At 27.4% G+C, this 12,799-nt stretch overlaps 1 protein-coding gene across 1 annotated transcript in view; it reads left to right on the top strand.

Annotated features, from left to right (window-relative positions):
• LOC107455465 (synapsin) overlaps positions 1-12,799 on the top strand; it is a 283,672-nt gene that overhangs the window by 261,543 nt on the left and 9,330 nt on the right. The window contains exons 9-13 of the mRNA XM_071187941.1: positions 3,084-3,289; positions 5,679-5,856; positions 8,006-8,115; positions 11,691-11,775; positions 11,998-12,018. Coding sequence (XP_071044042.1) covers positions 3,084-3,289; positions 5,679-5,856; positions 8,006-8,115; positions 11,691-11,775; positions 11,998-12,018 — 600 coding nt within the window. The remainder of the gene's footprint in view (positions 1-3,083; positions 3,290-5,678; positions 5,857-8,005; positions 8,116-11,690; positions 11,776-11,997; positions 12,019-12,799) is intronic.

Here is a 12,799-nt window from a genome sequence, read left to right as displayed (position 1 = left end):
TTTTCTGTTTTTGCTTGATGTGTTTTTTTTTTTTTTTTTTTCGTAAATATTTTTTACTTAATGTGTTCTATTTTCGGTTCAATCTCTTCGAGTGCTCCTCACACTATTGCATTGATATATTTTGCTTTGGCTATATTGATACAATATTAGAAAGCACTCCTTTTTGCGGATATAATCGTGTAAACTGATGAAGTTATATATTTTCTTTGTTTTGTTTTCCAGCTTTTTAATAATTTTTTTTTCTTTTTTAATAAATAAAAAATCGCTTACATATTTTTAAGACTATTTTATTTTAATAATTTTATTTTCGTCAATCTTTACTATTTTCTAAGTTTTCTCTGAATTTTTCAACTTATACATATATGTGTGTGTGTCTCGTTATGGAATTTGCTTTGAATATAAATCAGGTGTAATTTTGTTACTCCAGATGTTCGCTATTAGTACGTATTGTTTTTTGTGTGAACTGATGAATCATATAATGATAATCCACACTTTTTACCAAATGGGTCATTTTGAAATCAATCTGTTCCTTATTTACTTTGTTTTTAGCTGTTAAGAAATTAGTTTTCCTAAACTGTCACTAGATAACAGCACAAAATACAGACTCTTCTTTTTGCATACGTAGAATCCGCGATGTTTTTCTCCGAAAACGCTCTTCTGGACAATTTGAAAATGTGTCCTATCAATATATTCCCCCAAATTTTCAAGCATATTATACTTAAAGACAGTTTTTAATCCGAAACGATAAGTCAAGTTTTCTTTTCATAAAATTTTTTATTATTAACTGAAAGTGAATAGTAGCAGAAAAAGATGGAATCTTTCGATTTTCTTAAACGGCACCATATTTAATACGAAAATATGGCACTGTTTTTTTCTTAAAAAAAAACTAATCCAACTTATTACTTCGTCAAAAAGAATGAAGACACTCTTTAAAACAATTCAACGAGGTAACTTTTAAAAGAAGCTTTCGAAATACCAGGTTATGCTACTTGAGCGCTATCCTCACCTTCACAAATATAAGAGCGCACCTTCAATCTTTTCACTTATTCTTACCCCCTCCAGTAGGACATATAAAACGATTTCAAGTGCCCACCCACACTTGGAATTCCATAAAGACATTCTGTGGACAGATGTCTTCTTAGCATCTGTTCAACACATTGGAAAACCCCCTCTTAACAATCCGTGAGGGTTATTTTGAGGTAACAATCTTATGACACACTATGTGCGAGATTTGTGGTAAAAACCATCTCTAATACCCTAAGAATTTGAGAAACTTAAAATTTCAGCGATGAGATTTAGCTAGACAAAGAAATTGTTATTAGTTTCATTCATTTTCGGTATATCTTTAAAATGTAATTACCTTAAAGATTTCAAATATGGTCTTCTTAAAGACCCGGAGTATCAGCAGTATCAAAAAATGATATATTTTTCTTGTAAAAATTTTAATCTGATGAATAATAAATAGATTTCCTATAATGCTTTATAATTTTTAAAAATTTATGCATCTTAATTTGAAATAAGTTAAACAACTTAATTTTACTATGCGTTTTTATACATTATACATATGATATGCAACAAAAAAATAAATAAATAAAGTTGTAAAAAATCACTAATGCCTAAATAGTTGTCCGAACTCAGTTCGATTTTAGCTCATTTAGAAAAACTTTTTCTGACTTTAAAACTTTTTAAGGGAAAATAAATTGCAACCAATGAAATCGTGATGTGAATTACAGCATAACGACACGATAAGTTGAGACTGAATAACTGTAGGATTGGGATTACGACGGAAGTACGATAGCTCAAATTTCTGGTGGCTTCAACAACATGACTAGCAAACTACTGTCTGGCAATCAAGAAAGGATCCTAGATTTTTGGTGACAATTGCGATAGTAACAAATTATTTTTAGGTAACGATTGTGCTTTGGTTTAGCCATTCAATCTCTTTGAGCAAAATATTAATGTCCACTTGGTGGTTGGTTTTACTTACCACAAAACCACAAAAACTTCGCGAAATGGGTGAGATCTTTGACTTCATTGAAAGCTCTTCTCGTGATTGCCAGACAGTTTTACAACCCGATTGTGACGTGAAAGCCACGTAAGAAAAACCTTTGATATAAAGAGAAAAGTAATCGTTCAATGCAATGTAATGTTTTATTTTTATTTTATTGCGCTAGTTATATGTCTACAGTATATTTTGCTCAGATATTTTAAATTATTCGTTTTTTATGTGAGTTTTGGATCATTTGAGTTTTAACCAGCTATAGGCCCAATCAGCGAGATTTTGTATTTCCATAGTTCCTAAAATTATAAATTTTATGGTGTTTTCCTGTTAGAGAAGTCGCGCGCATCTTAGACAAACTAAACTTAAACCTCGACTTGAAGGGCATGAAAGATGTGTTCAAAATATCTCATCATTGGAATTATAATCCTAGGATTGAATTTTGGCATGAAAGATGTGTTCAAAATCTCTCATTATTGGAATTATAATCGTAGGATTGAATTTTGGCATGAAAGATACGTTCAAAATCTCTCATCATTGGAATTATAATCCTAGGATTGAATTTTGGCGTGAAAGATGTGTTCAAAATCTCTGATCATTGGAATTATAATCCTAGGATTGAATTTTGGCATGAAAGATGTGTTCAAAATCTCTCATCATTGGAATTATAATCCTAGGATTGAATTTTCGTCTTCAACGCTAATTTTCATCTATTTACCTTGATTTCAAGGAATCGCTCCTTAATTTGAAAACTTTTAACAGTTTATTTTATGATCTTTTCTCATCTTTTTCCAATGTTTGGAAGTCTATTCTAATTTAATTTCTACCGTCTAACATGAGGATCCCATCAGATATCACACACCTGTTTCTTATCTCTCTTCTTTTATTAACTTATTTAAGCTTGTTTTTCTCCCTATTGACTAAATCATTTTGCACACATTTGTCTAGATAATTTTCTACTATAATTTGGTGTTCAGACATATCTTGTTTATGAAACCGAAACTATAGTATGTCATTTTCTGTACTTTTATTAGTGCTTTATTCAGGTTGCCTCCTTAAAACTAATGTCAATTCTTCTTTACAGCTTACAGCTCCTAAATATCCGAGCGTTGTTAAAATTGGGCATGCTCATGGTGGATTGGGTAAACTGAAAGTAGAAAACCACTTCGATTTTCAAGATGTAGCAAGTGTTGTAGCAGTCAACAAAATGTATTGCATCGTAGAGCCTTTCATTGATGCCAAATATGACATTCATGTACAGAAGATTGGCAACAACTATAAAGCTTTCATGTGAGTCATTTCTTACTTCATAAACTAATTCAGAATAGTGAAGAAAATATTTAGTTATAGTTTGATAAATTCTTTCTATAATGCATGTTATTATCAAGAAATTATTTATGGATTTGAGTTGCTTACTCTTATATAAATGTCAAATTAAATATTTAAGAAAATTAATATGGATCCTGCTCTATAAAAATTTAATAAAATTTGTAGTTATTAATGAGGCAAATAAAAATCACCAGGCAACTTTTGATTGGAAGAAATGTTGATCATTTTAAGATAAAAATTTGATTTTTAGCACCATATGATTTGCATATTCTAGTGCATTTCTTTTACTACGGAAACGCATTACTAACAATCAGGAAATTTACAGGATGAAATTTGACAACAAACTTCTAAAATTTATCGATTATGTAAACTTCTTAAAACTTATCAATAATTTAAATTTGTTCACTTGAAAAAGAATTAAAATCAAATATTTTCATTTTGCTGTAAAATTCTATCATTTATCACTGAAAAAAAAACAGGGAAGAATTTTTAAACAAATATTTCTCGTTAAACATTTTTAAAATATTTATGCTTAATAGCAAATTTTAAAAATATGCGAAACGTTTTTTAAAAAAATGTACAATTTTAGCAGTAAACCGTAATATTATTCAATAATAAATCTTTAATGAAAATTTAACTTGAAATATAAATACCGCTTAAGAAATTCTGTCTTCATTTGCCGAATATTCAAATTTACAAGATTGAAATATAATTTTAAATCATATTTGCTCCATTTAAAAATATTTTATTCCCATTTAAAAATCATTTTTAGTATTTCTTTCAATTCCAACGATTATAACCATGAAGAGAAACCCACGCTGTATTTTTTATTCATTTATAGCGGTGGATAACAAGAACGTTCTCTGTAAGAAAAACAGGAAAAGATCCTTAGAGCAAAATTAATATTTAAAATGAGTGCCGGGTATAGATCATTTTATGACGGTAAAACAACGATAAATTTTCAAAAACATCTGCATCCAACTAAGTATTTGTGTTCTTAGAAACATCCTATAAAAATTACTGGAATTAGTTCACTCAAATTACTTAGTTAAACGAGAAATGCCTTCCCCATATGTTCTTTATATCAATTAAAGAACTTTGCCAGGGTCGTAACATCCTTTGGTCATAAAAACTATTTTGTCGCTTAAAATAGGCTTTTAAAAACTATGCAGATCTTCTTCGATATAAAAAATCACTAGGCAGAGAAATAACCACAAGGTTGCTTTTCTTTAAAACAAGAAAGTTTTTTTCTGTAAACTACATATAGAATAGTGAGGCTAAAGAAATTCATATTTTCTTTGGAATTTTATCCAAAACACCTTTTTCTAATTCTAGTGAATCACTAGACCTCTAAATTTTTCCCTAGCCCTAAATATAATACTTATAGAATATATATAAAATATAGAGCTTCAGATATAACTATGAAAGCGATCAAAAAACATTTTCTGCTAGAATTATATTCAGGAATAAAACCATTTGTTTATTTAGTTATCTCGAAATAAATAGAATATGTCATAAGATTTGAGTTGCTGAAAAATCAGAAAAGAATCATCTTATCACAATTATAATCTTCCTTAGCAATTTTGAAATGAATAAGACTTTTTTTTCTATTGCACGTGAAATAAGTTAGCATTATTGCATTTTAAACTAAATCAAAAATCGTTTTGCTTAACTTGCGCTTTTGTAAGAGGTCGCAAACTATCAGTAAAAAATTTTACATTTGAAACTTTATTATTGGGGCAATCGAAAACAAGCAATCACTAAAAAATAGTCTTAAAAAATGTTAGTCTTAAAATAGTTCTAAAAAAATTTTCTACCCATATTAAATTTAAAAAAAAAAAGATATATACCAGACTCTTTCTTCTTTTTATAATATTTTGTTAAAAGATTGAGAATAAAAATTGATTATTCAGAATGCAACTATGCTTTTTTTTGTCAATAATTGATTTGAAAACTGTAATTTTCCCAATTTAAAATAATACAATCTAAATGCAAACCATATAAAAATATCTTGCAGTTAAAATTTGTCTTTAAAGAAAATGCCATAACATAATTGAAGATTTACTTTTAAAATATAAAAACACGCATTTTTAAAATTTATGAATTTTAATTAACCTACTTTTAAAGTTAAGCAATCCAAATTTAAGTCATAGAATATCTTATTAGTTTAAAAATCTGATTATAAAGAGAAATTACTGCAATATATTTGGAAAGCTAATCATTCCAAATAGATAAATAAGCTATTTTTCTATCAGAGAATGATTTTAAAATTTAAATTAGCCCATTTCTAAAAGTATAGAGGTAAGATTTTCCTTTTTGATGCTGAGGAAACAAATTTTGTGACATCTAGGAGAAAATCTATTTCCGGAAATTGGAAGGCAAACATGGGATCAGCAATGCTGGAACAAATTCCAATGACAGAACGTTATAAAAAGTGGGTTGATGAAGTTTCTGAACTTTTCGGAGGACTTGACATTTGTGCAGTAGAAGCTATTCAGGGAAAAGATGGCAGAGAGCATATTATTGAAGTAAGTAAAAGTTTCCACTTCATGGCACGCTTTTCAAATTTGATTTATGCCTCCTTATGTTAAACTTTTTCAAGTGCAAACAAAATTTTATATCTAAAATTGTACTTAAAGGTAATTGAAATCAATCATAGTTTTTCTTTTTAGGCAGCATGAATGATAAACTATCATAAAAGATAAAATGTCAGTTTTTTTCTTTGATTAAACTTAATTGATGTTAAATTGCGTGCCAGAGATGTGCAATTTAAAGATATACTAATATACTTAACTTTCTTTTTTCGCTTTTTGAAAATTATTTTAGACCTGTTGGTGTACAAAATGAAGAATATTTCACTACATTATTTGCAACAATGTTTCTCATTTTACATAATACGAAACAATGTGAGACTGATATTTTACGAATCGAAATTTTTTCTATTAGTTGAAAGACGTCGTCAGTTATACCTACGGTTAAAGAAATTTCGTATGACGTAATTCATTACGACACATTTTATAATAGAAAATGCTGGATATATTGGTCCATTTTTCACTGAAAACCCCGAATAAAACATGAAGAAAAATTTTACAGTTAAAGAAATTTCGTATAGCGTAATTCATTATAACACATTTTATAATAGAAAATGCTGGATATATCAGCCCATTTTTCACTGAAAACCCCGAATAAAACATGAAGAAAATTTTTTACGTGTCTTACGACTTGTTTAAAAAATTTTCAGCGAAGCAAGTTACGTTTTTTACATGAGAGTAATTTCTTACTCAATACTAGCTAGAAAAAAACTTAATTCAGTATGATGCTAGATTTTTACTTATAAAAAGTTATTTTTATGTGAGTTTAGGAGAAATTAACGTCTTATATGATAGAATTTTAAATATAAGACGCCATTTTTTGTAATTCTCGCTGAACATGTACACGCTGAAAGATTCAATACGCTAATCCTTCTTTTTTATTATAAGCTCTATATATTTCACTTATTTACGTCACATTTTACCAAAAACAATTTTTACAATTTTACACAATTTTTACTGTAGGGGAAAATTTTGCGTAGAAATCTACTTCTATGCAATTTTTCCAAGTGAAATCTATTCTGACCTAGTTTTGGATTGTCTATCAGTTAAGGATAGCGCTAATGAACACATGCGAAAGCCATATAAAATTGAATAATTTTAAAGATTATTAGTTAAATACAGATTCAATTATGAACATCAAAACCAGCAGAAAACATTAGATTGCATTGAAATTTGTCTCAATAGTTAGAAATGCAAATATATAGAAATACTCTCAACAAGAAGTAATGTTTTCAAAACTTTTACACAAAACATAATCACGAATCTGATTTCTTATTATTATCTAAGCAAATACTGTATACACATTTCGTGAACCAATGAAACTAAGATAGTGATGTGATTAATCTTCATTTTGGACACCAAAAATTTAATTAAATAGCTATAATAGTTTTAAGTTTTAGTCTAAAAGTCATTTAACTGAAATATAGCCTTTGGAATCGGTAAGTTTTTACATTAATAATAAGTCATTATTTAAACGTGGCAAAGCACTTGAAAAAGTTTTAAATGTAAGGTAAGTCACCAATTCTGATTATTTACAGGTAAAAACAAATATATATTTGTAGGTTTTTGAGGAGAAAATATTAAAGATACATAAAGCTTAGATACTTAGATACTGAAACAACTTTTAAGATATACTTATAAACTGTCCAATGACTCTAAATGTTTAAATATATTTTATTTCAACACCCAATATTTATAATTTTCAATTAAAACAATGAAATTGAATCGAATTGAAAAGTGAACGGCTATGTGAACTCAAAATTGAACATAAATCAAAAATTCAATTTTTGCGATTTGAAATTTAATTTCAATTTTATCCTAAGTAACAAATAAAAGTATATTTAACAAATAAAAAATTTCAAAAATTTGCGCTTAAATTCTCTTCTTATCATTCTGACTTTCTAATTTAAATTAGTCTGATATTAAAAAATTCACTCTCCCTCCTCAAGAAAAAAAAAAACAAAAAAAAAAAAAAAAAAAAAAAAAAAAAAAAAAAAAAAAAAAAAAAAACACTCTATAATTCCCAACTCATAAAAGAACAAATTAAGCTAAAAGAGCTTTTATATTAAATAAATTATTTTTTCAGGTAAACACATCTGCTATGACTTTATTAGGTGAATCTCAAGAAGAAGATCGTAGACTGATAGCAGATTTAGTCGTCCAAAGGATGCAAACTTATTGCAAACCAGTTTTGACGTGAGTATTCACTTAAATTATACTATTTTGAATAAATATCTATTTGAAAGATTACGTTAAAAGCCAGAGAATTAAATCCAGGAAATTGCCGTAAATATATATATATATATATATATATATATACTATCAGCGATTTTCGTTTTGCTCAAGCTTTTTATTCTCTTCTTAATAAAAAGTTTCTCATAAACACATAATCACTTCTACATCTAAATAGGAACTTTACTATCTAACCGAAATTTTGAATTTCCAACCTATTGAACAATGTATTTTAAGAATCCTTTCGATGAAATACGAGATATTAGATAATGATTTCCCTTCTTATATATATTTTTAGTATATTTATAAAATAGGTCAGTATAGGTTTGGTATCTTTATAAAATAAGTCAAAATGGATCTAAATTAAGGATCTCAAGTAGGAAGAACGTGGAAAAAGCAAAAATTTTTTCAATTTTCATAAAGAAAGCGGAAATATTAAAACCTGTTTGAGTGACAAAGAGGAATATAAATTCCCATTAACTTCTCCACATTTGATTTGAATAGCAAATTGGTTCTGACGTATTTCATCCCGCCTTCCTTACAAGTGATTCGACAGATTTGATATGCCACCCCTTATGTTTTGGCTAATATACTGGAAATATATATTAAGGGTAGTTATTCAACAAATGAATGCAGTTTTAATTAAATTTGATTTAAAGACACCTACGTTAGGAAAGTAATTTTTTAAACTTTCTCGCAAACACTATTTTTTATTATTAATGTTTTTTTTTAATACTTTTGTTGAAGAATCATTATTCATGTATTTGCCTTTAAAAATAGGCACTATGATAGTTGTAAGTAGCTTCGTACTAAATAAAATTACAATGTTTTCATTAGAGATTAGTTTAATTTAATACTGGTTTAAGTAATTAAGTAATTTATATTATTGAAAGGTTGAGTCAAGTGATTAGTTGAAACCATCACATCACAATTTTTTGTTGATACGAGAAACCAGAATATCCTTCCTTTTTTTTGGACAAACACAAAATTAAGTGTTTCGGTAAATACTAAAATTGTTTCGAATTAAATATCTTTCAATACTTGCGATAATTTATAATACATTTTGTGTGTGATATAACGCAATTTTGTGTGTGATTGAAATGAAACGAGTGTATCGACTATCAACTTTCAAAACAATAGTCTTGTAAATTCGAACTTTAAATTAGCCGAATTAAATTATTGTTTCAAACTCAACCCAAGAACTCCTGAATCAAACATTGGAAAAACTCGTTTTCTGGGAGGAATCAACACTCGCATTTCTGTATTACATGGAGAGACAACCACGAAATTACAACCACGAAAATCTCTTGTGGTTAGCCCGACAAAGTGATTCTAACTCAGGATTCATCTACCAAGATTAATTTTTTACTTCGCTGTGGTTAGTGAAAGCTGGGAGCAGTACTTGAAACGACCAGCCGTTGAAGAGATTCAAGCCTGGATCACCTAATTGGAAAGCTATTGCGCTATCCTCTGTCATTGGATTTTTCTACCCAACTAAAACTAGGTAGGGGGGGGGGGTTGATATCAACAGCATGAAACAAAATTAACATGGAGGGTAGGAATTTTAAAGAGAATCAACTGAATAAAAAAAATTAGATAAATAACTTAATTAACTTAATAAAAAAAATTAAATAAATAACTTAATTAACTTAATAAAAAAAATTAAATAAATAACTTAAAATCCAAGGACCTAAGCCGAATTAAACCTAACAACACCTAAGCCGAATTAAAATTAAATTTCTGTATTTAAATCTCCATACAAGCACAAAAAAATATTGTTCCACAGAAAAAATAATCTTTGAAAATATACTTTGTGTTTGTCATTATTTTTATGCGATTTTAAAAACTCTTTCAACACCGATTACCGATACTTTTAATTTAAAAAGAGAAAAAATTATAATCTTACTGCTGCCATCTATTGAAGAAAAAAGCATTTTAAGCATCGAATAAGAAGCAACTCCTTATATAAATATTATACTTTCTCTCTCTCTCTTTCCTTTTCCTTTAAGAAATGGGTGAGTTATATAGCAATTTGCTTAAAAATTCTTGCTATACCACCTATAAACTGTATGAAAATATGATATCTTGCTTCAAGTATAGAGTTAAATGAAGGATTATGAGACGGTCTCAAAATAAATTCACGGAATCATTTAAATCGAAGAAGAGTAATTAAATCAGAACCTCTCAAAGACAAGAAATAGTGAGTTATAGTTTTCTTTTTAAGAAATGAGAAAAGTTAATTTTGAGGTGAAGTTGGCATTAACTAAAGTCGTAACATCTACATTTATTCTTTATTTCCTGTAATTCGTATCAAAAATCAAAATCAGAGTAATGTTGCTGTTTCCAGATTTCCTATTTTTTTGTGCTGCCATCTAGTCAGTTAATTTTAAACCATAAAGGTTAATCTGCTAAATAAACAGTGTAATTTATTTTTAAGAGAGTTTTTTGGGTAATTTTATAACACTTATTATGTTCAAGTGCTTATTTTACATTTTAAAGGTATGAATATTATAGATATATGTAGAAATAAGCTAATTTCTTAAAAAATCTCGATTGAACTTAATAATTTACAATATATACTTTAACAAAGTCGGTATTCTCTACTTACATCTCTCATTTTACTCTAGTTATTGGTAATTCCATTAGCATCACACATTATTCGCGTTATGAAACTTAAACTTATGAAACTATATTAAAAAAACCACACTATATAGTTGAAAAGTTGTGTTCTAATTTAAATAGAGTGGAAATTTTAACTTTAAAAAAATAGCTTTTAGTGCTTACTATCTTCAAATTATATGTCATTATTTAATAAAACTGTAGGCCTTATTTAAATTCAAGATTAAAATAAAATTATTGTTCGAATTTCTAAAGTGTCATTTTTTGTAATAATTGTGATAATAAGGGAAAATAATTTAAAAGTAACCAATTTTCTTTCACTGAAATTGAACCGATAAATACGTAACTTCATTTTTTCAGTATGTGAAATTTTACCAAACGAAATATAGGAAACAAAACCCATAAACTTTGGTAGTTATTTTTTTCAGGGGGTGTAACCAGAAATCGCTTAATATTTAAAAAATTGTCAAATATTTTATATTGTGAAAACATTTTTGCGTGGGTGCATCATAAATTTTAAACAATTCTAAAATTATTTAAAGCTATTATGCACTATACCAACTATCTTTGTCGAAAAATGTATATAACATTTAAATTTTAAAAAAATAATAAAGATTGTGTTTTCTTAAAATTAAATTTTCACAAACAAGTAATTGCGTACAAGAATGAGGAGAAAAATCATACATTTTTCGCATCATTTAAAATCTGCCTTTAGTATGAATTATATAAAATAAATATCGTAAATTTGAATCCTAAAAATTATCCTAATAAATTTGAATCATATAAAATAAACATCCTAAAAATGAAGTGTGTAAAAGAAATATTATGAATATCAATTGCATAAAATAAATATCAGAAATTTTAATTGTAAAAAAAAAAACAGCATAAATCTAAATAATGCATGTAATTAATTTTTGTAGGAAGCAAACATCTAGGACTAGCATGACAAACTTTGGTGCAGAGGAACCAACTGCGGTTGAGCAGCCACCACCGCATATACCACAGGTAAACGTTTACTCAAGAAATTATAAATACCCAAAAAATAAACTCTTTATTTCGAAAAAAGAAACTTCTTAAATCAGAAAGTTTTCTCAATAAAAATTACTTTATTTTAAATCTTACCTTAAAATTTAATTATAATTTTATAATTCATTGAATACATTTAAAGTAAAGTATATGTTTCATATTTACTACACCATACTTACAATACTATCTTTGTCATTTTAGCAACGAATACCCCATCAAATAGTGAGTATTTATTTTTCTAATTCAATTTTTCTTGAATCTATTTTTGTTCGCATTCTTTTATTAATTTGTTGTTTTCATTTTAATTTCTAATTATTTACTAAGATAGAAATAAATAATATGTAATATTATTAAATAATATATAATATTATTAAATAATATGTAATATTATTAAATAATATATAATATTATTAAATAAAGAATATGTATTAACGAAAATACAGATTAAACATAACACATAATTTAAAGTGCCAAAAGTTGTAATAACAAAAATACGAGAGTAACCAATAACGTAAAGTCTTCTCTTTTGTTAATACAAAAATTCGATTATTTTCTGTAAAATAAACATCATTTTAGAGGTTGTATGATAGTCTATTTTCTCATTTCCAATCGATGAACACTTGTTGACAACGACTGAAATAACGATTTTGTTCTACTGTGACAATTTCTGCATGCCCAGGTCGTATCAGCTTTCCATCATGTCTTAATTTCATCTTTCATCTCGTGTTAGAGCTGAATTAACTTCTGGCCACATCTTTTTCAAACCGGGTAATACATTGTAGTCACTTATTTTCAAGTTCAGACTATAGAATATGTACAGTCCGCAAAAAAAAAAAGATATCACCCTGAATAACTTTCGTTCTAATGATCCGATTTTCACGAACTAAGTGTCAATCTTAATGGTTCCTGGGGGTGACCTCAAATATGCTAATTAATTAGTGCTAACTATTAATTAAGTTACGAAATCAGACACAAAAACGTACTTTCTCTGAATAAACATATA

This window comes from Parasteatoda tepidariorum, chromosome X1 (assembly GCF_043381705.1).
Source record: "Parasteatoda tepidariorum isolate YZ-2023 chromosome X1, CAS_Ptep_4.0, whole genome shotgun sequence".
Taxonomy (NCBI): Eukaryota; Metazoa; Arthropoda; class Arachnida; order Araneae; family Theridiidae; genus Parasteatoda; species Parasteatoda tepidariorum.
This window is presented reverse-complemented; position numbering and strand designations above follow the sequence as displayed.